This window comes from Macaca nemestrina, chromosome 7 (assembly GCF_043159975.1).
Source record: "Macaca nemestrina isolate mMacNem1 chromosome 7, mMacNem.hap1, whole genome shotgun sequence".
Taxonomy (NCBI): domain Eukaryota; kingdom Metazoa; phylum Chordata; class Mammalia; order Primates; family Cercopithecidae; genus Macaca; species Macaca nemestrina.
The window spans coordinates 168,366,052-168,392,899 of record NC_092131.1 but is presented as its reverse complement, the minus strand read 5'-3'; the positions used below and the strand labels follow the sequence as shown (position 1 = coordinate 168,392,899).

General features: G+C 40.3%; 1 protein-coding gene and 1 long non-coding RNA gene across 3 annotated transcripts in view; one reads left to right on the top strand and one right to left on the bottom strand.

Moving 5' to 3' along the window:
- LOC105463654 (apoptosis and caspase activation inhibitor) overlaps positions 1-26,848 on the bottom strand; it is a 236,116-nt gene that overhangs the window by 7,718 nt on the left and 201,550 nt on the right. For both annotated transcript variants that reach the window (XM_071067170.1, XM_011710858.3), the window contains one exon: positions 1,575-1,645. In XM_071067170.1, the coding sequence (XP_070923271.1) occupies positions 1,575-1,645 (71 nt within the window). The remainder of the gene's footprint in view (positions 1-1,574; positions 1,646-26,848) is intronic.
- On the top strand, positions 11,890-19,919 carry LOC105463651 (uncharacterized). Its single transcript, XR_011606206.1, has 4 exons — positions 11,890-12,024; positions 12,482-12,669; positions 15,872-16,104; positions 19,785-19,919. It is a non-coding gene; the product is annotated as an uncharacterized lncRNA (long non-coding RNA).

Genomic DNA, 26,848 nt, shown 5'->3' with positions numbered 1-26,848 from the left:
GCTGGTACTAACTAGCCCACGCCTGCCACTGAGGCCTCCTCCCCTGGGAACACTACACTCTGGCCACACCCTTCTCTGAGGGTAACCTCGTTTTCCTGATCTTACCCATTTTCATGTTGTTTCCTCAGACAGGACCTACCAGAGTCACGCTTGTCCACCAAGACCCATTCAAATGATCTTTTCCCCACGGTACCAATTCCAATCACTTCCAGTGCAAAGTAACTATCTCTTCCAGTACTGTTAATTCATTTATCGCACCCTTATTTTAGGTTGTATTCTTGTGCACGTATTAGGTAAATATCTGTTGAGCATCTACCATACTACAGGTCAGCCAGTGTGCCCAGGTAAGGGGCCAAGAGCAGTGAACAGGCAGGGTCTGTCTCATTCACTTTGAATAAGCTCCATTTAATAAAAACATTTAGTAAACCAGTGCTCTATGTTCTGATGAAGGACGAAGCTTAGAATTATTTGAAACTCTGAAGCGACTTGAAATATTCTTTGGTAATCAATGTGGTTCAAAAGGAGATGAAATGCAAATTGTTTGGCTTCTACCATATTCCTCAACAATCTATCTTCGCTGTGTCCTAGAATTCTAACAAGTACCTCAGGCGTAGACCCAGACTTAGCAAAGACAAATGTAATTCTCACCTTTTTCTATGGCATATATAACACGCTCTTTGTAAAGTGCCAGGCAGTCATTTTCCAAGAGACTTTCCTCCTCGTAATCTGTATGAGTCAGAGGCCATCCCAAACAAGTGAGCTTAAAACCGGCCCAGAGATCAAACAAGCCACCCACAGCACATATGCTGATCTGGGAGCAGAACAGGGAGGACACTGCCTATGGGCTTCACATCTGCAGCTTCAGCCACCTCTCTGAAGCTGGGGGCAGATGCTAATCAGTTTATCAGACAGTATGCTCTAGTCCTGGAGTTGGGGAGCATATCACAAGCCACCACTATGTCCCTATGTGCATCCTAAAAGGGGGAAAATATCTGTCATCTCATACGAAAAGAATTAGTGGAAGCCCGCCTGGAAAATAATCAGAACTCCTTGAGAAGAAAATATTACATACACACAAAATAAGGCATTTGGGGTTTAGAGACTTGATGAAAGACTTCTACAATATGTGCCCTTATTTTATACTTCTGTTCTCTTAATTGTAGAAGTATTATTTAAAGCTATAAGGTTAAGGGTTCTCAACCTAACACCAAAAACAGTGAGAGAGAAAACTAATTTTCAACTCTAAAGGGAATCGTCAAAGAGTGGCAAAGGAGGAAGACCAAATGGCAAAGTAATCCACTCTGTCAAAATCACAGCTATCGAGTTTCTGCCTCGAGACCCAGTCCGTGTGTGCCGCATCATTCACACAGGTGGCCAGGTAGAAAAGTGTACTCTCGCTTCAAGGACTTGTGGAATTTCAGCCCCCTGAAAATGTTCTGAAAAGGTTAGCTGAGAGTACACTATATAAAAATTCTACTCTTTCTACATGAAGACTCTGTCACAAGAATGTAAAAGGTATTAGCCTTCAGCCTTGAAGAAGAGCCAGTCCACACTTAAGACAGCGCTTATCTTACCTGTTTTGGACAAGAAGCTTCAGTATCCCATTCTTTCTCCTCAGCAAACCGGAACTGTGAGAAGGAGTCCCCTAGGAATAGGGGAAAAAAAATTATGCAAAAGCCAAAGGAAACTCTCAGTTCTCTGAATTTCCCTGCTAGAGCAAAAGTGCCATTTCTGAAGTGCTCAAACTCAAAGGGAGAGACAAGGATAAAACTGGAACATACCTCCAACTCCATTTCCAAAATCACAAAACACACAGATGACAACGTTAACATTTGGTAAGATTAATTTCTAGTGCATTTCATCTTACCAAATGGCATAAGGACCAAGAAAAAAAGATAAAATCACTAATCTTAGTCACTGGTAAATAAATTTGATCCCTCAAAAGTTATGGCATAGGCCGGGTGCAGTGGCGCTCACCTGTAATCCCAGCACTTTGGCAGGTGGATCACTTGAGGTCAGGAGTTCAAGACCAGCCTGACCAACATGGTGAAACCTTGTCTCTACCAGAAATACAAAAATTAGGCTGGGCACGGTGGCTCATCCCTGTAATCTCAGCACTGTGGGAGGCCAAGGCGGGTGGATCATGAGGTCAGGAGTTCGAGACCAGCCTGGCCAACATGGTAAAACCCCGTCTCTACTAAAAATACAAAAAATAGCCAGGCATGGTGGCACATGCCTGTAATCCCAAGCTACTCTGGAGGCTGAGGCAGGAGGACTGTTTGAACCTAGGAGGCTGAGGAGCCGAGATTGTGCCACTACACTCCAGCCTGGGCATCAAAGCAAGACTCCATCTCAGGGGAAAAAAAAAATTAGTCAGGGGTGGTAGCGGGCACCTGTGGTCCCAACTACTTGGGATGCTGAGTCAGAAGAATTGCTTGAACCTGGGAGGCGAAGGCTGCAGTGAGCCAGGATTGCACCACTGCACTCCAGCCTGGGTGACAGAGCAAGACTCTGTCTCAAAATAAATAAATAAATAAATAAAACAAAATGGAAGAAAATATCTCATTCATAATAGCAATAACATACAAAAAATGCCTAGGAATGAATCGGGAATAAACATTTATTAAAAGAAACTTTAAAAAATAAAACTTTAAAAGGAAGACAAAAAACTTAACAGTATCAAGATACCAATTTCACCTAATGAGGTCTACAAATTCAATATTCAATCCCAAAAAGATTTCATTTGTCAAAATTACTCAAATTCATTTTTAAGAATATATGAAACTAAGGTATGCTTTTTTAAAAAGGGTAAAGAAGTTGTCTTATTGATTATAAAAATATATTCAAAAGTCTCAATAAATAAAATGGATAGTCACTGGTGAAAAAAATAAGGACAGAAGAGTGTCCAGAAACAGACCCAGGTATATGGATACTTAGATATCGTAAGAGTGGCAGATGAGATCTGTAGAGAAATCACTTTAACGGTGTTAAAGCAACTGACCAGCCATGTGAGAACTAGGCTAGTTCCCAATATCTCATTTCTCAGATGTAAAACATATTTTGCATGAATCAGGTATTTAAATGTTTAGAAAAAAAGGAAATTATAACAAGAAAGCAGGGATGAATTTATCATTATCTAGAAACGGGAGGGCAAATTTTGGCTGCTGAAAAAATTTTAATACATAAAAATAAAATTTTTTGAATTACAGGAATTATAAACAAACTCGAAAGATGACAGGCTGAGAAGTAATATTTGTAGCACATATTATTGGCAAAGAATACGTGGAAGTTCTTTGCATATTAGATACAAAACTTCCACAAATCAATTAGAATAAAGCAACCCAGTAGGAAAATAGGAAAAGGAGAGAATATGTGAAATATGATTGCTAATATATATGAAGTAAATCACTGATGTATGAATTTAAAATCTAGTAGATTTTTTTAAAACTGGCCAAATTGCTGAATGCTTTATTGAGTGTTGTTTTTGACATTCTTGAACTTCTATATTAGACATGATCATATGATTTCACAGATTAATATGTAATTGGTACAAGATTCAGTAATGCAAATAAGGTATGCTATGTATACTTATTTTTAATATCTGAATATTCACTTAAAAATATAGGTAAAATTCCAACAATGACTATCTTATTCTACCAGTCTTCTTGCTGAGAATGAGGAACCAGGCACCCCTACCCAAAAAGACCCCAAAAGTCTTATCTGAAGATATCAGAGCTACCAGGGCACTGAGGACTTGGACCAAATTCCTGGAGAGAAGAGAAGCATACAAGGAGGTTAGGCTAACATTTAGGGCTGCTTATCCCCCTAATGCAAGGCTAAAAAACAACCCAGGAGGTCGTAAAGCTGAAGAAAGCTCTGCCAGTCTTAGAGCACCAGGTAGACAAAAACTGGAGTTCGGGGCCAATGGATGAGGAAGTCTTGGAAAACCAAGGCTTTCAGGCAGGACCCGCTGATAACTGCATCCTGTAAGGAGGAGTAAAGTAGGCATTGACCAGCCCTCACCAAGTCTGAGGTCCAGCTGTGAGTCAGCTCAATCTCTGATCCTGCCTACAAGCAAAAGTAAATCATTTTTGGAGGAAAATGACACTATCAATATCCTCCAATGATCTCTACAATTTTTAATTTACAATGTCCAAAATTCATTAAAAATGATCAGGCCTACCAAAAGATGAGATCAAAATAGTAGAAAACTAAGAGAAAAGAAAAAAGAAACGAGTTAACTGAAAAAGATCCACAGAGATTAAGATATTGGGGACATGAGACACGGATTTTGTAATTTTGCCATGTCAAAATTTTAAGAACAGGAAAAAGTATAACATCATAAACAATGACATCCATGAAGTCATCTTTGATGCACACAAAATAAAATACACATAAAGAATACAAAGAAGAAAATGTTGGAGAAAAATGAGTTACCTAAATATAACACATTTTGTTTTCAGGAATAAAACTTCAAAATATAACACAATTTAAAGAAGGCTTTAAAAAATTCTTACAGATAAAGCATATAGAGGCTTATTTTATTTTAGTAGAGATGGGGTCTCACTCTGTCACCCTGGCTGGAGTGCAGTGGCATGATCAGAGCTTACTGCAGCCTCAAACTCCTAGACTCAAGTGATTTCCGCCATCTCAGCCTCCCAAGTTTCTGGGACTACAGGTGCACACCACCATGCCCAGCAAAATTATTATTTTTTGTAGAGATGGGGTACTGCTATATTGCCCAGGCTGGTCTCAAACTCCTGGCCTCAAACCATCCTACCACCTCAACCTCCCAAAGACCTAGGATTACAGGTATGAGACACTGCATGTGACCTAGAGGCTAATTTTATTATTAGGTTTTAGATAAGGTCTCGCTCTGTCACCCAGACTGGAGTGCAGTGGCACAACCACAGCTCACTGCAGCCATGACCTCTGAGGCTCAACTGGTCTTCCTGGCTAAGTTTAAGTAATAAACTTAGTAAAATGACTACTACAGAATACCAACCACTCTGATTCTCGCACTGAAGATGAAAGTGTACAAACCTGTTGAAACTATGAATCCTAGAACTAAAAGTCTTTCTGGAAAACACATTACCAAAATTCTTCTGTGTTACGTTGTTACATACACACAAAGTATGGTGATTTACCAAATGTGCTACTTTTATATCTGATATACCAGACATTTGGACATGCATGGACAATTAGAAATCTACTTTAAGTAAGATAGCATGGGGTATTCACAGCACATTCCATTCTGCTCCAGCTATATCTGTCTGCCAGAAGAGTTCCTGGTCTCTCACATGCTAAAGACATGGTGAATCTGACTAAGAAGTGTAGAAGAAAACCAGAACAGAACAGTAACAGCCGACTGTAGTTGACAAGGGAACAAACATGGAGACATGTGTCTTAGGACTCATAAGATTCAACAGCTGTGTGTCCTGAATTAATTGGAGCATAGTGAAAAGAATGGCACTAGAAAGAACTAGGAAGCTCAAAGCAGTGTCCTCCCTCTTCTTCAATTAAAGACTAATTGTATGACTTACAGAAGATTGGAGAACAGACTTGTTGTGTACTTATACGATATCCTCAAACAAGATCGAAGAGCAGCTGGTGACTATTACATAGCCTGCTTAAAAAACAATAAAAATCCCATAATATTCTACTACTTTGTAGATAAGAATACCAAAATATTAGGCCCACAAATTCAATGACTGCTTATGATGAAGGCATTTACTGGAATCTATTTAAAAGGGGGAAGGAGGTAGCAAAACTGATGTACATGAAGAGTTCACATTTTCCTTACGTGATAAAAAGCCTCATCTCACCCTATTCCAGCAACAATGGTGAAGTTGGCATGCTTGCAATCAAAGCTGAGACACAGGAGATATTGAGACAATTCTGTTGTATTTTGAAAGTCAATTACATTCCTCTATTGCCACATTTCTAGAGCCAAAATTAATAAGAGATTTTTAAATCAAATAATCGTGTGAAGAAGCAAAAATGCTATAAAAAAAATAGAAATAAGGCTGGATGTACAGTGGCTTAAGCCTGTAATCTCGGCACTTTGGGAGGCTGAGGTGGGAGGATCAGTTGAGGCCAGGAATTCAAGATAAGCCTGGGCAACAAAATGAGAACTCATCTCTATTAAAAAAAAAAAAAAAAAAAAAATTACCCAGGCATGGTGGCCCGCGCCTATAGCCTCAGCTACTCTGGAGGCTGAGGTGGGAGATCGCTTGAGCCCAGGAGTTTGGGGCAACAGTGGAGCTGAGACCGTGCCACTACACTCCAGCCTGAATGGCAGAACAAGATCCAAGACCCCGTCCCCAAAAAAAAAAAGAAGAACATTAGAAATAAATATAAGAGATAGCAATCTTACATATGCTTCTGCAAACATTCAAAAAGAATGTTTCAAGCAGTATACAATGCTTCAGTTTCTAGGATTGCTTCATGAAACTCATGACCATCAAACAAATCTCCAAGGGTAGGGGTTGATAAGGAGAGAAAGTCTTTACCTAGTCAGTTACTATTTGAGAAGACAAGCGTAGTTGCGGAGGAACAACATTACCATCATCAGTACTCTATTCTGGCAGAGCCAGCCAAACAACATCTTGTTCCTCTAGACACCTCAGTTAAAAGCTAGCAACTTTAGCATTGCAAAGGTGTAGTGTACTGTATGGTGACTATAGGAAGAATCAAATAGCTCACAGTAGTCAGAAATCAGTATGCCCATTTGTCTACATCTGGCTACTAAAATTTTAATATATTCTTTAATTTCCGTTTTTTTCTCGTATCCCAGTAGTCCATTTTACAACAATGATATTTAGCTTTAACTTTAGCCAAATATTGATCATTTGGCCAAAATGTGTTTTGGTGAACCACAACATTCAATCAGTGGCACTCCATTTGGTAGGTCTGTATGTATGGACACAGAAAGATACCCATTATCTCAACTGCTACATGAGAAAAGCAAGGCTTCAGTATAGTATGAATGATACATATATACACACACACACACACACACACACTCTTATATATCTTTTTATATATATATCACAAAAAATACTAATTCATGCATAGAAATTAGTCCAAATAATTAATACCTATTTTTAAAATGACTGTCTCTCAGGTTGTGGGATTGAAGGAGACTTTTCCTTTTGGCACAACACGTTTTCCAGTCAAATCATCCTTTGTAAACAACAAGGAGTTTTCCTTTTGGAACTAAACAAAATGGAAGAAAATCTAGAGAAAAGCTGAATTTTCTTGAGGGTAGGGACCTTCTCAGAATGTATTTGAGACAAAATATTCAGAGACTTCAAAAGTTGGAACTGCAGACATCATTCATTCTAACCCTCCCTTTACAGAGCTGTGAAGAACCTTAGCTCTAGGAAGGTTCAGTGTTCTAACCAAGACCACACCGCCATTTAATGGCTGGACACCAAGACTCTTGGCTCACAGCATTTGTTATTTTATTTTTTAACTTTGCTTCTCCAAAAGACAACCTGGCATCGATTTTTCTCAAACTCCTGGGCTCAAGGGATCCTCCCACCTCAGCCTCCCCTCCCAAGTAGCTAGAAATACAGGTACATGCCACCGAGGCCAGAGAGCATTTATAATAATAAATTATTAAGTAATAAAGCTCTTCTTTCCACTGTTTCTGCTAGGCCTCTTAGCTGTCTTGAGTTCCCCAGAACAAAAGCAACACTCAGTAAATATTTTATGATACTTGACATACTAATATTTTATTTGTTGACATGTTTGAAGATATGGAAGTCCAAACTAAGAAATAAAGAATTCCTCTTTTTAGGAAATCACCTCAGGAACTTCCTAAAATTATGCCTAGAGTATTTTTAAAAATAGTCTGTCTTGGGGCCGGGCGCGGTGGCTCAAGCCTGTAATCCCAGCACTTTGGGAGGCTGAGGCGGGCGGATCATGAGGTCAGGAGATCGAGACCATCCTGGCTAACACGGTGAAACCCCGTCTCTACTAAAAATACAAAAAACTAGCCGGGCGTGATGGCGGGCGCCTGTAGTCCCAGCCACTCGGGAGGCTGAGGCAGGAGAATCGCGTAAACCCGGGAGGCGGAGCTTGCAGTGAGCTGAGATCCGGCCACTGCACTCCAGCCTGGGCGACAGAGCAAGACTCCGTCTCAAAAAAAAAAAAAAAAAAAAAGTCTGTCTTACAGAACTCTAAGTATTCTAATAAAGATAGTATTAGTGAAATAAAGGTGACACACCAATTCTATCACTGTGTTTATAACATCCAGGATTTTCACACTGCCTAACTTCCCAAGCTGGTCTGACACATGTCTTATGGTCAGTGGCAAAGTGGACACTAAAGTTGCTAGAATTCCTCAGTACTAATATGCTTTCGAAAAGCTTACTATCTAGTCATAGATAATACAGCTGCCAGTTTTAAGCTTATCCTTTCAGCAGCATCAACAAAAAAAAGCTTTCAGTCAAGCCAAAGTACTTAACATAAAGCTGCCCAGTGAGAATTCAGGGATGTTTACAAGGAACAATCTTTACTCAGGCAAAGACTTTCAGAATCAACAATATGGATCAGGCATATGTGAAGAGTGAATATCAAAGATGGAAAATCTTCCCAAGTCTAACACCCAACTCTGATAATTTGATAGTAGCAATTCCCATAACCCATTCATCCTGGCTCTTTGGATCTTTTAAATCATATAATTGACCTGGATCTTTGTGGTGTCTCCTTTGGGAAACCAACTCTAGAAAGCAGAGGAATGTGTCACCAATTCTGGATAAGTACTTCATTTTAAGCTCCATTTTCCTGGCTCTTGTTCCTCATGATCATCTTCCTTTATTTGTCCCACAGCCCCTGCAGAACATGTCCTCAACCAGGACACCAAGTTACTGAAAAACCACAAATGAACTTTACAGGCCGACAAAGGCTGAGAAGACCCCAGTCTTCACAGAGGAGGAGAGAATGCCCAATAAGTCACCACAATGGCTGCTACAAAAAAACAAAATGTCCTCTTTCATTTCTCTGAACTTCTCTAATCTCATCTATGAAAGACGACACATTTGGAGGGTCCAGGTGGATCCTAAGTCTCCACGCTGACACAGATCAATCCAGGGAAAATCCACAGCTCAGCCTACAGGACATAAAAATTCCTCACCACTTCCAATTTCTAGCTTCCATGATTCAGCTTTTGTAGATGCAGATGTCACGTCCTTAACCTCAATATTTACCCTAAAACAAGCGACACCTACCACACTTTGTCTTTGTGAGAAAGACTATGCAAGCCACTACACTGATTATTTTAAAGTTAGGCTGAGCTAAAAGAACAAGAGGAAATAATAAAAATCTCTCCTCCTATTCAGGGATTCAACTTCTTCCTGGTTTAGTCTTGGGAGAGTGTAAGTGTCCAGGAAATTATTCATTTCTTCTAGATTTTCTAGCTTATTTGCGTAGAGGTGTTTATAGTATTCTCTGATGGTAGTTTGTATTTCTGTGGGGTCAGTGGTGATATCCCCTTTATCATTTTTTATTGCGTCTATTTGATTCTTCTCTCTTTTCTTCATTAGTCTTGCTAGCGGTCTATCAATTTTGTTGATATTTTCAAAAAACCAACTCCTGGATTCATTGACTTTTTTTGGAGGGTTTTTTTGTGTCTCTATCTCCTTCAGTACTGCTCTGATCTTAGTTATATCTTGCCTTCTGCTAGCTTTTGAATGTGTTTGCTCTTGCTTCTCTGGTTCTTTTAATTGTGATGTTAAAGTGTCAATTTTAGATCTTTCCAGCTTTCTCTTATGGGCATTTAGTGCTATAAATTTCCCTCTACACACTGCTTTAAATGTGTCCCAGAGATTCTGGTATGTTGTATCTTTGTTCTCATTGGTTTCAAAAAACATCTTTATTTCTGCCTTCATTTCGTTTTGTACCCAGTAGTCAAATAAAAGAGGACACAAACAAATGGAAGAATATACCATGCTCATGGATAGGAAGAATCAATATCGTGAAAATGGCCATACTGCCCAAGGTAATTTATAGATTTAATGCCATCCCCATCAAGCTACCAATGAGTTTCTTTGCAGAATTGGAAAAAACTGCTTTAAAGTTCATATGGAACCAAAAAAGAGCCCACATTGCCAAGACAATCCTAAGTCAAAAGACCAAAGCTGCAGGCATCACGCTACCTGACGTCAAACTATACTACAAGGCTATAGTAACCAAAACAGCATGGTACTAGTACCAAAACAGAGATATAGACCAATGGAACAGAACAGAGGCCTCAGAAATAATACCACACATCTACAACCATCTGATCTTTGACAAACCTGAGAAAAACAAGAAATGGGGAAAGGAGTCCCTATTTAATAAATGGTGCTGGGAAAATTGGCTAGCCATAAGTAGAAAGCTGAAACTGGATCCTTTCCTTACTCCTTACAGGAAAATTAATTCAAGATGGATTAGAGACTTAAATGTTAGACCTAATACCATAAAAACTCTATAAGAAAACCTAGGTAATACCATTCAGGACATAGGCATGGGCAAGGACTTCATGTCTAAAACACCAAAAGCAAAACGGCAACAAAAGCCAAAATTGACAAACGGGATCTAATTAAACTAAAGAGCTTCTGCACAGCAAAAGAAACTACCATCAGAGTGAACAGGCAACCTACAGAATGGGAGAAAATGTTTGCAATATACTCATCTGACAAAGGGCTAATATCCAGAACCTACAAAGACTCAAACAAATTTACAAGAAAAAAACAAACCACCCCATCAAAAAGTGGGCAAAGGATATGAACAGACATTTCTCAAAAGAAGACATGCATACAGCCAACAGACACATAAAAAAATGCTCGTCATCACTGGCCATCAAAGAAATGCAAATCAAAACCACAATGAGATACCATCTCATGCCAGTGAGAATGGCAATTATTAAAAAGTCAGGAAACAACAAGTGCTGGAGAGGATGTGGAGAAATAGGAACACTTTTACACTGTTGGTGGGACTGTAAACTAGTTCAACCATTATGGAAAACAGTATGGCGATTCCTCAAGGATCTAGAACTAGAAGTACCATATGACCCAGCCATCCCATTACTGGGTATATACCCAAAGGATTATAAATCACGCTGCTGTAAAGACACATGCATACGTATGTTCATTGCAGCACTATTCACAATAGCAAAGACTAGGAATCAACCCAAATGTCCATCAGTGACAGACTGGATTAAGAAAATGTGGCACATATACACCATGGAATACTATGCAGCCATAAAAAAGGATGAGTTTGTGTCCTCTGTAGGGACATGGATGCAGCTGGAAACCATCATTCTTAGCAAACTATCGCAAGAACAGAAAACCAAACACCACATGTTCTCACTCATAGGTGGGAACTGAACAATGAGATCACCTGGACTCAGGAAGCGGAACATCACACACCGGGGCCTATTATGGGGATTGCATTGGGAGTTATACCTGATGTAAATGACAAGTTGATGGGTGCTGACGAGTTGATGGGTGCAGCACACCAACATGGCACAAGTATACATATGTAACAAACTAGCACGTTATGCACATGTACCCTAGAACTTAAAAGTATAATAATAATAATAAAATCTCTCCTCCTGCTCAACAGTGACTTATAATTAGCTTTCTCACCAAGTGTAGGGCCCAAAAAGCCCCTGAGCATCGAACATCCACACTGAGCACTACATAATAGGATGTGCCTATCTTCCCAATGCCATTAAAAAGCTGCTTCCCCATCTGCATGGATTATGTTGAAGGAAATGCCAAATACACTAAGGTACCTTAAAGGGATTCTAGGCTTTATGAGAAAAGGATGATGACATTCTGGAATTTAGAATACAGCTGTTTTCCCCAAAACAGTTGGTGACTATTTCGTTAAGCCTGTAAAAATTCTCAGATCAATCTTCAGAATAAGGCCAGCATCAAACCCTGACACAGAACTCCAAGATGAGAGTAGATGAATTGACAAGGCTGAATAAATAAGAATACAAAGATCAATCTTTGGATGGACAATGAAGTCGTAAGATCTTAGAACTGATCTGTAGTATAGTGTGTCAGGATAAGGTCTGGCTGCATGTAACAAAGACCTGTACCTGTATATCATGGGCCAAACAAGATAAAAGATTCTATCTCTGTTGATATGGTTTGGCCCTGTCCCCACCCAAATCTCATCTTAAATTGTAGTTCCCGTAATCCCCAGGTGTCATGAGAGGGACCCAGTGGGAGATAATTGAATCATGGGGGCAGTCTCCCCCATACTATTCTCGTGATAGTAAGTTGTGACAAGATTTGGTGGTTTTTTGTTTGTTTTGAGACAGAGTCTTGCTCTGTCACCCAGACTGGAGTGCAGTGACGCGATCTCAGTTCACCGCAACCTCCGCCTCCCAGGTTCAAGCGAGTCTCCTGCCTCAGCCTCCTGAATAGCTGGGACTACAGGCGTGTGCCACCACACTCGGCTAATTTTTTTGTATTTTTAGTAGAGATAGAGTTTCACCGTGCTGGCCAGGATGGTCTCAATCTCCTGACCTCGTGATCCGCCCACCTCAGCCTCCCAAAGGAGATTTGATGGTTTTATAAGGGGCTTCCCCCTTCACTCAGCTCTCATTCTTCTCTCTCCTGCCACCTTATGAAGAAGAACATGTCTACTTCCCCTTCCGCCGTGACTGTAAGTTTCCTGAGGCCTCTGCAGAACTGTGAGTCAATTAAACCTCTTTCCTTTATAAATTACCCAGTCTTGGGTATGTCCTTACAGCAGTGTGAGAATGGACTAAAACATTTGTCAACTAAATGAAGTACAGAGTCCAGCAGTCAAAGGCTGGTATAGTTGGCCCAGGCTCCTCCCATTGCTCTGCCATGCCTGGGGAGGTCCTTCTTGCCATGGTCCAATATGAGAACCAGAGCTCCTGTTATCCCATCAAAATTCCAGACAGAAAGATAGAAAAATAATTAAAGAAAAAGGGGCAGAAGGCATGCAGAGTCTACCTATTAAGATTTTCTAGAAACTACAACAGAATATTTCCACTCATTTCTCTTTTGGACAGAGCTGTATCATAAGTATAAGAAATATATCATAGTTCTATCAAACCACAAAGTATGTAAGATAATTTTTTTTGGGTGGCCATGGGACCAGATGAAAATCAGAGGTTCTATTACCACAGAGAAAAAGGGAGAATGAATATAGGGTTAGGAAGCAAAGGCTCTCTGTGACAAGTTATGGGACCATCCTACTTGAGAAATAGCTGGTTAATAAGGGTCTGCTTCTAGGGGAGGCACTGTGCTCACTAAAGCATGAGTTGTCTCCCATCATTCTGAAAGCTACTTGTAACATTCAAACTTCTCAAATTGGAATTTTAGACAATGTGCCTTTCAACATTTTTTTCGATTCTAACATAGGGTAATTATCCAGTAAAATTCTAGTTTCCAGCAGAATGTAACAGCTTTTACCAAAATAAATATTGTTTACTACCTTTCTAGGGGAAAATGGGAAAGACTTTGGAAGTAATGATTGTATTTAATTTATTAATTTTCATTTTTCACACATTTTAACACAACTATTTGCCAAACACTATGGTGTGTTAATAACATAAATATAGAAGACACACTCATGTTTTCCTTATTCTCAGACAGACTCTGAGTTGAACAAGACAAGAGAAGACTGCATGAAACAGAAAAAACGAAATTTAAAGGAAATCTGAATTCTTTCCTCAAGGACTTAGAGGGGGTCACACTCTCTCCCTTTATTGTTTTATACACACAATGATATGCTCGTGGTGCTAATTTACTTAGAAAAGATATGGTCCACTAAGAAGCTTATATGTGTCTCACTAATAACTTGTCTGACACCTAAAATGTTGACTGTTAGTTAACTTGGCTGGTGAAAACCACCATACAAATAATCAAAGCTTCCAGGTCCGGTGCCTGAAGTTGAAAGCCCACCAACTCCATCAGCAATTGTGCAACCACACCTAGTTCACCCCCAGGGAGAACAGAAGAGAAAGAAGAACTAGATCAATAACTTTCCTACATACTACCAATAAACAAGCAGATAATTTTAAGTAGAAAAAAGTAACCCCTCCATGCCAGCAACAAAACCTTAAGAATGGGTGAGACCTATATGAAGAAAAACACAAAACTACACAGAAAGATCCTTGATTATTCATTTAACAAAAATCTGTTAAGAGCCAGATACTGTATTAAGTGCTGAAAACATAAAATTAAATAGATTAATGCCATACCCTAATGAGTTAAGGATCACATAAATAAGCAGTTACAGAACATACAATGAGAGACACAAAGTCTTATGGGACCATTGTGTGTGTGTGGCAGGGGGAAGGGGAGCATAGTGAATCCAGGTTGGGGCAGAGTCAGTGAGGCTTCCTAGAAGAGGTGAATACCTGATCCAAAGGAAAACAAAGAGCTGACCAGGCAAAAAGCCAGAAGGAGACCATAATTAAAGGAAGAGCCAAAATCAGAAAGGAGAAAATGCAGGTACTGTGGGATCTGCAAGCAATGTGCTGTTACTAGAGCATAAAATTTGAGCAAGGGAGTAATCAAAGGTAAGGACAAAGGTATAAATGGAAAAGTGGAACATTCCTGGATGAAACTTTACAACTGCAAAGATGTCAATATTAATATTTAGTCAATACATTGTTTTAAGAGTGACTGTTAATTTGTTGTTCCAAATTATTAATGTTAATGTTTTATATTCAATATATTTAATATTTATATTTATATTCAATGTGATTAATATTAATTTTAAATTGCCTATGGAAAATACTTTTGGAATTCTTTTTTTTTTTTTTTTTTGAGATGGAGTCTCGCTCTGTCACCAGACTGGAGTGCAGTGGCGTGATCTCAGCTCACTACAACCTCCAACTCCCTGGGTTCAAGCGATTCTCCTGCTTCAGCCTCCCAAGTAGCTAGGACTACAGGCACGCGCCACCACACCCAGCTAATTTTTGTATTTTTAGTAGAGATGGGGTTTCACCATGCTGGCCAGGATGGTCTCAATTTCTTGACCTAATGATCCACCCGCCTCGGCCTCCCAAAGTGCTGGGATTACAGGTGTGAGCCACCACGCCCGGCCTGGGATTCTTATATATTTTGATATAACTCAGGTGAGATGTACTTCTTACAGATATTTTACAAATATTATTTTAATTTTTATATAGTTGAAAATATACCTTTCAGAAAATTATCATTTAATATTTTGAACATCTTCCAAATTTCTAAATACAAACACGAAAAATCTATTAACAAAATCATAAAAATGGGCATCTTTTTGACTGCTGTACTACAAAGACTTTAAATGACACATAAATTAAATTCAAAAACTCTAAAACCACATTATTCAAATAATGCTAGTATTTTAATCTATGTCAGTGTAACAAAACATTTTCCCACCAATGCCAAGATCATTTCTTTAAGTATCCAGCAGATTTCTTGCTTTTATTGCTCTCCCCATTGTTGGCTTGTGAGTCTGTTTTGTTTTTGTGCACACTATGAGCTTAGCTGAAAACTATAAAATAATATTAGACTAATTAGGACGTTCATAATGTCCCTTGAATACACCTGTCTCACACTGCAATGTAAATTTTAAATTATCTGTTTCTCTGCCTCTTCCCTCTCCTGTTCAACCCAATGGACATGAAATATGTGTCTGCATACAAAAAAAAAATAACGCATCCAACTGGCCTTCTCATCTCTTTAGGTTTTATTTTTAGTTTTGAAAAACACTATTCTACTGAGCTGTGATTTCAATGGGCAAATGACATACAGAGTAATTCGAATTTTTAAATTTTTTGTTTAGCCTTCCTGTTAAAAATGAGAGCAAATATGTGCAAACTGTGATTTTTATTCTTTTTCAGGTCACGTCCTTTGAGACTAACGGAGCAGCTGTGGCTTCTTGTCACAGCATACATATTACAGAAAATCAGGCATACAATTAGAGGGGAGACTCAAAGTTCAGTCCTGAAAATGATGTGCAAACAAATGTGCTCCCCACCAACGGGGTCAAGGTACGGCAAGGCAGATCGATACAAACCCTACATTCTACCGATTCCAAACTTCACATAAAACCAAGTGGCCACCAGGTGTCAAGGCAAGTTCCCTCTCCGATGTGCCAAAATGATCTTGCTCTGGGGATGTTTGTGCATCACTGATCGTGTCTAGGTTTTTGTTCACTGATGCAAAACGTTTTTTGGTTTTCTGGTTTTTTTACTTCTTCAAGGGGTGTTACACATTATATGTTCAGTAGTTTGAGGTGTATAGTGATCTTATCTTTGTTGGGGCTCCATGCCACCTTGCTCCACACGAAGCCAACCTGATTTCTGTATGTACACACCTTCGGTAAAGCACTGAAACTGTCAGGGCCCAGTGTTTATTACTACTCCCGTGACTGGTGCGGTGCCTGGCACACAGTAGGCAGTTAGTAAATGTGCATTTAGTAAGGAGGGAAATAAGAATAATGCGTAAATATATGCATGCAAGAATGAGCAAACGAACAAGAATACAAGTCTAAAAAAATCAACAAATGAACATATGTGCCATAAAGGGGATAAGGTAACAGAGAAACAAGGGGGAAAAATCATGTTAGTCCCACAAAGCTTGCCAAAAATATAGGGCAAAAATGTAAAATACACAATTCTGTTTGCAAGCAGAAATTTCTAGTAAATGAAGGAACTCAAAGAAGGAACTCAAAAAAGGAACTCAAAGAAGAACAAGTGGGAAGAACAAGTGAGATCTTCAATTAGAATTTTCTTAAACCACTCTCAAAAAGGGAGAAACATGAAAAGGAACTAAGGATGGATCTCAAAATGTAATATTCCAACAATTACCACTATCCAAGACAAGTGAATAGTGCAAACTTACTAGCTGATGAGCTATGAACATGACCATTACAAAGGTAAAATTGGCCAAGCATGGTGGCTCACAGTTATAATCCCAGCACTCTGGGAGGCTGCGGAGGATCATGTGAGCCCTGAAATTTGAGGCCAGCCTGGGCAATATAGTGAGAACTCATCACTACAAAAAAATTTTAGAAATCAGCCAAGCGTGGTGGTACACATGTGTAGTCCCAGCTGCTCAAGAGGCTGAGACGAGAGGATTCCTTGAGCCTGGGAGACAAAGGTTGCAGTGAGCCGAGATCACATCACTGCACTCCAGCAACAGAGTGAGACCCTGTCTGGAAAAAAAAAAAAAAAAAAAAAAAAAAAATCCTAAAAGATATACTAAAATGTCTGGCTTTTAAACATTCCCCTTGTTGTTAATAAGCAAGTTTTAGAAATTTATCCCCACAGAAATATTTTTTACATTGTATTAACTATTTTTTAACGGTTTACTTATTGTACTTTAAGTTTTAGGGTACATGTGCACAACACACAGGTTACATAGGCATACATGTGCCATGTTGGTTTGCTACACCCATTAACTCGTCATTTACATTAGGTATCTCTTTTAATGCTATCCCTCCTCCAACCCCCCCACCCCACGACAGGCCCCGGCACGTGATGCTCCCCGCCCTGTGTCCAAGTGTTCTCATTGTTCAATTCCCACCTATGAGTAAGAACATGCAGTGTTTGGTTTTCTGTCCTTGTGATAGTTTGCTCAGAATGTTGGTTTCCAGCGGCATCCATGTCCCTGCAAAGGACATGAACCCATCCTTTTTATGGCTGCATAGTATTCCATGGTGTATATGTGCCACATTTTCTTAATCCAGTCTGTCATTGATGGACATTTGGGTTGGTTCCAAGTCTTTGCTATTGTGAACAGTGCTGCAGTAAACATACGTGTAAATGTGTCTTTATAGTAGCATGATTTATAATCCTTTGGGAATATACCCAGTAATGGGATCGCTGGGTCAAACAGTATTTCTAGTTCTGGATCCTGGAGGAATCGCCACACTGTCTTCCACAATGGTTGAACTAGTTTACACTCCCACCAACAGTGTAAAAGCATTCCTATTTCTCCACATCCTCTCCAGCATCTGTTGTTTCCTGACTTTTTAATGATCGCCACTGCTGTGAAATGGTATCTCATTGTGGTTTTGATTTGCATTTCTCTGATGACCAGTAATAATGAGCATTTTTTCATGTGTCTGTTGGCTGCATAAATGTCTTCCTTTGAGAAGTATCTGTTCATATCCTTTGCCCACTTTTTGATGGGGTTGTTTGATTTTTTCTTGAAAATTTGTTTAAGTTCTTTGTAGATTTTGGATATTAGCCCTTTGCCAGATGGGTAGATTGCAAAAATTTTCTCCCATTCTGTAGGTTGCATGTTCACTCTGATGGTAGTTTCTTTTGCTGTGCAGAAGCCCTTTAGTTTAATTAGATCCCATTTGTCTATTTTAGCTTTTGTTACCATGGCTATTGGTGTTTTAGTCATGAAGTCCTTGCCGATGCTTATGTCCTGAATGGTATTGCCTAGGTTTTCTTCTAGGGTTTTTATGGTTTTAGGTCTAACATTTAAGTCTTTAATCCATCTTCAATTAATTTTTGTATAAGGTATAAGGAAAGGATCCAGTTTCAGCTTTCTACATATGGCTAGCCAGTTTTCCCAGCACCATTTATTAAATAGGGAATCCTTTCCCCATTTCTTGTTTTTGTCAGGTTTGTCAAAGATCAGATGGTTGTAGATGTGTGGTGTTATTTCTGAGGCCTCTGTTCTGTTCCGTTGGTCTATCTCTCTGTTTTGGTACCAGTACCATGCTGTTTTGGTTACTGTAGCCTGGTAGTATAGTTTGAAGTCAGGTAGCATGATGCCTCCAGCTTTGTTCTTTTTGCTTAGCATTGTCTTGGCAATGCGGGCTCCTTTTGGTTTCACATGAACTTTAAAGCAGTTTTTCCCAATTCTGTGAAGAAAGTCATTGGAAGCTTGATGCAGATGGCACTGAATCTATAAATTACCTTGGACAGTATGGCCATTTTCATGATATTGATTCTTCCTATCCATGAGCATGGAATGTTCTTCCATTTGTTTGTGTCCTCTTTTATTTCGTTGAGCAGGGGTTTGTAGTTCTCCTTGAAGAGGTTCTTCATATCCTCTGTAAGTTGGATTCCTAGGTATTTTATTCTCTTTGTAGCAACTGTGAATGGAAGTTCACTCATGATTTGGCTGTTCGTCTGTTGTTGGTGTATAGGAATGCTTGTGATCTTTGCACATTGATTTTGTATCCTGAGACTTTGCTGAAGTTGCTTATCAGCTTAAGGAGACCTTGGGCTGAGATGATGGGGTTTTCTAAATATACAATCATGTCATCTGCAAACAGGGACAATTTGACTTCTTCTTTTCATAATCGAATACCCTTTATTTATTTCTCTTGCCTGATTGCCCCGGCCAGAACTTCCAACACTATGTTGAATAGGAGTGAGCGAGGGCATCCTTGTCTTGTGCCAGTTTTCAAAGGGAATGCTTCCAGTTTTTGCCCATTCAGTACGATATTGGCTGTATCCCCACAGAAATTTTAACATGTAGGAAGAAATTCATACAAACACCAGCCTTGCTTATATCAGCAAGCAGTATTTGCAGGGCGTGGTGGCTCGCACCTGTAATCCCTGCTACCTGTGAAGACAGCTTGAGCCCAGGAATGGGGGGTTATAGTGAGGTATGAGCACACCCCAGTTCTCCAGCTTGGGTGGAAAAAAGAAACAAAGAAAGTAGTATTTTCCTGAGGATTCTGTTTTGAAACTATTGTTTGCAATGCATAATGTGAATTCTTTAGAAATTTACTTTTGTTTTTTTGGACTTTCTTTCCTGAATAAAAACTGGCATCACTACCACTAGAAACGTGAGCTCTACCTGAAGCATCTTAAAGTCGGTGACAGGAAAAGCAGAAAGTGGCGTGCAGTCTCTGGGTTCCTTGCCGTGCACAGGCAGCCCCTCTGATTAGCTACTTCTGGCTCAGACCAAATGTGTAATAAATCAAAGCAGTTGGAAGAGAGTGTGGTCACAGTGTTCCATCAATTCATCCGTGACACCAAATTCCAACTCAAGGCTTTTCAAACAGAAAAGAAGGAGAAGAAAGAACAACCTTGATGCCAAGATTTTTTTTTTTTTTTTTTTTTTGAGACAGTGTCTCACTCTGTTGCCCAGGCTGGAGTGCAGTGGCGTGATCTCGGCTCACTGCAACCTCCACCTCCCAGGCTCAAGTGATTCTCCTGCCTCAGCCTCCCCAGTAGCTGGGACTGCAAGTGAGCACCACCACACCTGGCTAATTTTTGTATTTTTAGTAGACATGGGGTTTCACTATGTTGGCCAGGCTGATCTCAAACTCCTGACCTTAGGTGATCTGCCCACTTCGGCCTCCCAAAGTTCTGGGATTAAAGGCATAAGCTACTGAGCCTGGCTGATGCCAAGAATTTTAAATAGCTCTACCAGCACCGAAAGTGCAGAATCAGGAAGGAGCTACTGAACTCTACCAAATCTCCAGAAAGCACCTATGCTGGGTAGTGTGGCTACAAAACAGGAAGGCACTGACAAGCCGTTATTAGGATCTTACTCCTCTTTTCTGGTAAACAAAACTGAAACCATTGACAGCTAATACTATAAATGTAACTAAAAGTTTAACAAAGTAGAAGAACACACGCAGTTGGGGTGATAGGGTTTTTCTCTTAAAAAAAAAAAAAAAAAAAATCAGGCCAGGCGCAATGGCTCACGGCGCTAACCCTAGCACTTTGGGAGGCCGAGGCAGATGGACTGCCTGAGCTCAGGAGTTTGAGACCAACCTGGGCAACATGGTGAAACCCCATCTCTACTGAAATACAAAAAATGAGCTGGGCGTGGCAGCATGCGCCTGTAGTCCCAGCTACTTGGGAGGCAGAGGCAGGAGAATTGCTTGAACCTGGGAGGCAGTGGTGGAGTTCGCTGAGATTGTGACACTGCACTCCAGGCTGGGTGACAGAGCGACACTCCTTCTCCCCCCTAAAAAAAAAATCATCAAATCTGTCAAATGCAGCTTTCCCCTACAGGTGGCTCCTCAAGATTCACACTTCAATGTAAAGCTATGGTTTGGGCATATTTTATTCTTGACATATATTCCTAAAATTGGAATTACTTGGTCCAAGGATAAAATTTGGAACTATTTGTTATGTTACTCTATTGATCTGCTGAAACACAGGTCCAGTGTGCAAATTCCACTCATAACATGCTCATCCACTTTTACACAAATGTGTGTTAAGTGCCTACTATGTGTCAGACTAGAAGCTAGTGATACAGAATGTTACCCAAAGTCCCTGCTCTCATGGAATTACTGCTACTTAAATGTCTACTAAAGGGAGAAGAAAATTTACATGAATCACCTATTTCCTGAAAGCCCTATCAATAACTTTTGTATTTACGTACACAATTGTATTAAAAGCCTTATTATTAAGTATATTAAGAAGTATAAGCCCTTCTACTTATTAAAATAATAGTATGCAGCCAGGCACGGTTGCTTACGCCTGGAATCCTATCACTTTGGGGAGGCCGAGGCGGGCGGATCAGAGGTCAGGAGATCGAGACCATCTTGGCTAACACAGTGAAACTCTGTCTCTACTAAAAATACAAAAAAATTAGCCAGGTGTGGTGGAGGTTGCCTGTAGTCCCAGCTACTCGGGAGGCTGAGGCAGGAGAATGGCGTGAACCCAGGAGGCAGAGCTTGCACTGAGCCGAGATCATGCCACTGCACTCCAACCTGGGTGACAGAGCAAGGCTCCATCTCAAAAAAAAAAAAAATTATTAATAATAATAATAGAATGCTGTTTTAATTGCTTTTAAAGCTCTCCCTTTTCCATATAACTTTTTCCTAACTTGTATATCCTTAGATGCCAATTGCTGGATGTTATCTATGTGGTTAAAAGGTGCCATCTGGAAATTAAAGTTTGGGCTACCTTTTGGATTATCGATTCTATGGCATAGCAAGATTCCAGAATGTTCTTTTATTGAAAGCATGTTTCCATCTTTAACTTTCATCTAGTGCTCAGTGTCATAGCTCCTTCATACCCATCTGCAGGTGTCTGGATTCTACCACTGGTGGGCACGTTCTCTGAATTCAAACGAACTTACTCTCTAGTATGACAATGTATTTTTTAAATCAGACTTGGGTTGATTTTTCGATCTTTGAAGCTTAACCTACTATTTTTTTCATTGTTGTTCTGCAATGGTTTATATTTTCTACTTCAGAGATACTTTTTGAACAACTCAGATACCGTTTTCAATGCAACTATATTTTTCTTTTTTTTTTTTTTTTTTTTAAAGGAGGCCCCCACTCTGTCACCCAGTATGAAGTATGAAGTGCAGTGGTGCAGTCATAGTTCACTGCAGCCTCAATCTCCCAGGCTCAAGTAATCCTGCCACCTTAGCCTCCTGAATAGCTGGGACTACAGGTATTCACCACCATGCCCAGCTAATTTTTTTTATTTTTTGAAGAGATGAGGTCTCCCTATGTTGCCCAGAGTGGTCTCGAATTCCTGGCTCAAGTGATCCTCCCACCTCAGCTTCCTAAAGTGCTGGAATTACAGGCAGGAGCCACCGCACCCGGCCCAGTCATAACTATTTCTTAACTGAATCACTGCAGCTGTATTCTAACTGGTTTACCTACCTCCAATATAGTATTCTGAAGGCCCCACCAACTCCACCAGATAAACAGAACAAGCCATCTCTGTATTATATTCAAAATGATCTTTGAAAAATGCAAATCCGATCCTGCCAGACTCTTAGTTAAACCTCTCTATAATTGCCCTCCACTAATTTTAGATAAGGTGCAATAACTTTTATATCCAGCCAAGATGGAGGCCAGGGATGAAATGTATCCTCCTACCTGAAACAGTCAAAAAGTCTGGCTCCTAATTCACACCTCCTAAGGCATAAGGCATTGGGTAGAGAATTCCTGAGGCAGTGGGTAGAGAGTTCAAAAGCGTCTTCCTGTAGTAGAGAATAATTAACTCTACACAAAAGATTGCTCTGGTCTCACCTAACAAATATTAAAAGCAAGACCTAAAAACATTAAACTGTTTCCAAGTAACTTAACTGTACCCCTTAATAAAAACTACATAGTATTTGTAGGAATACAACATTATGACTGCACTCAACAAGGTAAAAGCAATCTCTGATATGCCATCGAAAATTACACGGCATGCACAGAAGCAGGAAAATAATGGCTCCCTAAAGAGGAGAAGGAATGGATTGATTTCAATCTGCATACTATTATTTTAATAAGAAGGGCTTATACTTCTTAATAATAATAAGGCTTTTAATACAATTGTGTACGTAAATACAAAAGTTATTGATAGGGCTTTCAGGAAATAGGTGATTCATGTAAATTTTCTTCTCCCTTTAGTAGACATTTAAGTAGCAGTAATTCCATGAGAGCAGGGACTTTGGGTAACATTCTGTATCACTAGCTTCTAGTCTGACACACAGTAGGCACTTAACACACATTTGTGTAAAAGTGGATGAGCATGTTATGAGTGGCATTTGCACGTTGGACCTGTGTTTCAGCAGATCAATAGAGTCACATAACAAATAGTTCCAAAGTAAATTTTATCCTTGGACCAAGTAATTCCAATTTTAGGAATCAATCAAAATAATGCCAGAACTGACACAGATATGAAATTAGCAGAAAAGGACATTACGGCTTGTTAGCATAGCTTACATCACCCAATACAATCTGGCCCCCATCAAATTCTCCAGGCCTCAGTTCTCTCCCTTACACTCTATACTTCAACTCTACCAAATTTTAGTTCTTCAAAAATGCCACGTTCTTTCTTGCATTCATGTTAATTATCTCTCCTGGTTATAATACTTGTCCATCCAGTGGTGTGCAAGAAAACTGTCTGGGGGCTGGGAGACAGTCCTCATTTGGTGTGTTTAACAATATCCATGGTGTAAGCACACCCACCATGGCCAATTTCAATCTATCAAAAATTTAGCCACTAACTTGCAAAGTTCCTGAATTTTTAACAACTCTGAAGCTGGTATAAGCCTGCATCCATCCCTCTCATCATCTGCCCGGAGCCTCATCATTCATCCTCCAGTCTCAAGTTAAACCTCAGTTCCTCTAAGAAGCCTTTTAAGATCCTTCAAATCTGTTCAATGTTCCTCCTCTGTACTCCTATAAAATACACTGTACTCACACCATCATAGCACTTACAATCCTCTCTTGTTATTACCTGACATATAAACCCCAAAAGGTAGATATTGTGCCCACCCTATTCATTAATCTATCTGCAGAACATTAGCATAATAGCTAGCATGCAATGACACTCAAAAATCAGCTGAATGAGTAGGAAAAAGGAACAGACTTCCAGTAAGTGCGACAACATAGATGAATCTCCAATGCCTTATGCGACGTGAAAGAAGCCAGACATGAAAGGCTACATACTATAGGGTTTCATTACATAACATTCTGAAAACGACAAAATCCACAAATCTACAGTTGCCAGGAAAGGATTGCCAAGGTACATAGGGAACTTTCTGGGATGATGAAAATGTTCTATGTGTTGGTGGTGGTCACAGGCTGCTTATATTTGTAAAAACTGTATATCTAAAAAGGGTGAATTTTGCTCAACATAAATTATACCTCAATAAACATTATGTATGTATTTATTTATTTAGAGATGGAGTCACGCTCTATCGCCTAGGCAGGAGTGCAGTGGCATGATCTTGGTTCACTGCAACCTCCGCCTCCCAGGTACAAGCAATTCTCCTGCCTCAGCCTCCACCATGCCCAGCTAATTTTTGTATTTTTAGTACAGACAGGGTTTCACCATGTTGGCCAGGCTGGTCTCGAACTCCTGACCTCAGGTGATCCGCCTGCCTTAGCTTCCCAAAGTGCTAGGATTACAGGCATAAGCCACCACGCCCGGTCATGAATTTATTTTTTAAGCAACAGCTGCCAGGCCTGGTGGCTCATGCCTATAATCCCAGCACTTTGGGAGGTTGAGGCAGGAGGATTGCTTGAGGCCAAAATTTCAAGACCAGTCTGGGCAACATAAGAAAACCTTATCTCTACCAAAAATTTAAAAAAATATATATGCAGGCATGATGGTGTGCACCTGTAGTCTTAGCTACTTGAGAGGCTGAGGTAGGAGGATGGTTTGAGCCAAGGAGTTTTAGGTTAAAGCAAGTTATGATTGTGCCACTGCACTCCAGCCTGGGTGACAGAGACTCTGTCCCTAAAAAAGCAAAACAAAAAAACGGCTGAATGGGCCGGGCGCGGTGGCTCATGCCTGTAATCCTAACACTTTGGGAGGCCGAGGCGGGTGGATCACGAGGTCAGGAGATCGAGATCATCCTGGCTAACACGGTGAAACCTCATTTCTACTAAAAATACAAAAAATTAGCCGGGCGTGGTGGCGGGCGCCCGTAGTCCCAGCTACTCGAGAGGCTGAGGCAGGAGAATGGCGTGAACCCAGGAGGCGGAGCTTGCAGTGAGCCGAGATGGTACCACTGCACTCCAGCCTGGGCCACAGTGCCAGACTCCGTCTCAAAAACAAAACAAAAACAAAACAAAACAAAACAAAAAATAGCTGAATGACTCAGTCAATGCTAAGGAGATAATGATGAGTAAAAAAATAGCCTAAGCTCTTAACCAACTTACAATACATTGGCTGGGGAGGACCAGAGATTAGATCAACATACTACATGTGTTTCCTAGGGCAGCCTTTGTAAAGGACCACAAAGTGAGTGGTTTAAAACAATAGAAACTTATTCTCCCAGTTCTGGAGGTTAGAAGTCTGAAATGAACGTGCTGGCAAGGCCATGCTGTCTCTGAAGGCTCTAGGGGAGGAACTTCCTCGCATACTTCCTCGCATCTGGCCTTGCCAGTAATCCCTGACATTGCAGCTTGTAGTTGCATCACTCCAATCTCTGCTTCTGTGGTCCCACGGCCTTCTTCCCTCTGTGTCTCTGTCCAAATTTCTCTCTCCTTTTGACGTCAGTCATTGAATTAAGACACACCCTAATCTTGTGTGACCTCAACTTCACTTGATCACATTTGCCAAGACCATATTTACGAATAATGTCACATTCACAAGGACTGAAGTTTAGGGTTTGAACATATCTTTTAGGAGGGTACAATTCAAACCATAACACACAAAAATAGCTATGAAACAAGACAAAAACATAACAAATACTACAGAAAAACATATAAAGTGCTGGGTTCAGAAGTCCCAGAGGGACTAAGAGAGGAATTCGTGGTATTCAAAAATAGTATTTGAAATGGTCCTGAAGCAGAGTATGATTTGGGTGACAAGATATAAAGGAGAAGAGTAGGACATTTGGAGTAAAGGGGGGAAATGTTATAATGTTATAAGACAGGGGTAGGAAAGGGCGATGATACCAGGAAGGAGTCCAATTTGATAACAGAGTCCAATTAGTTCTAAGCGTGATATACTGGAAAGGTAAGTGGGGACCTGGTAGCAGGTGGTCAAATGCCTAAATAAGGACTCTGTACTTCATTCAGCAGACTTTTGGGGACCGCTGAGGGAATAACTGTGGTAAAACTCGCCCCCTTTTCTCACCTCTGCCCCTATGACACAGTGAAGAGGCTCATATAGCATTGACAGGACACTTTTTTTTTTTTTGACACGGAGTTTCACTCTTGTTGCCCAGGCTGGAGTGCAGTGGCATGATCTCGGCTCACCGCAACCGCTGCCTCCCAGGTTCAAGCAATACCCCTGCCTCAGCCTCCCAAGTAGCTGGGATTACAGGCATGCACCACCATGCCTGGCTAATTTTGTATTTTTAGCAGAGATGGGGTTTCTCCATGTTGAGGCTGGTCTCGAACTCCCGACCTCAGGTGATCCACCCGCCTCGGCCTCCCAAAGTGCTGGGATTACAGGCGTGAGCCACCGCGCCCGGCGGCAGGA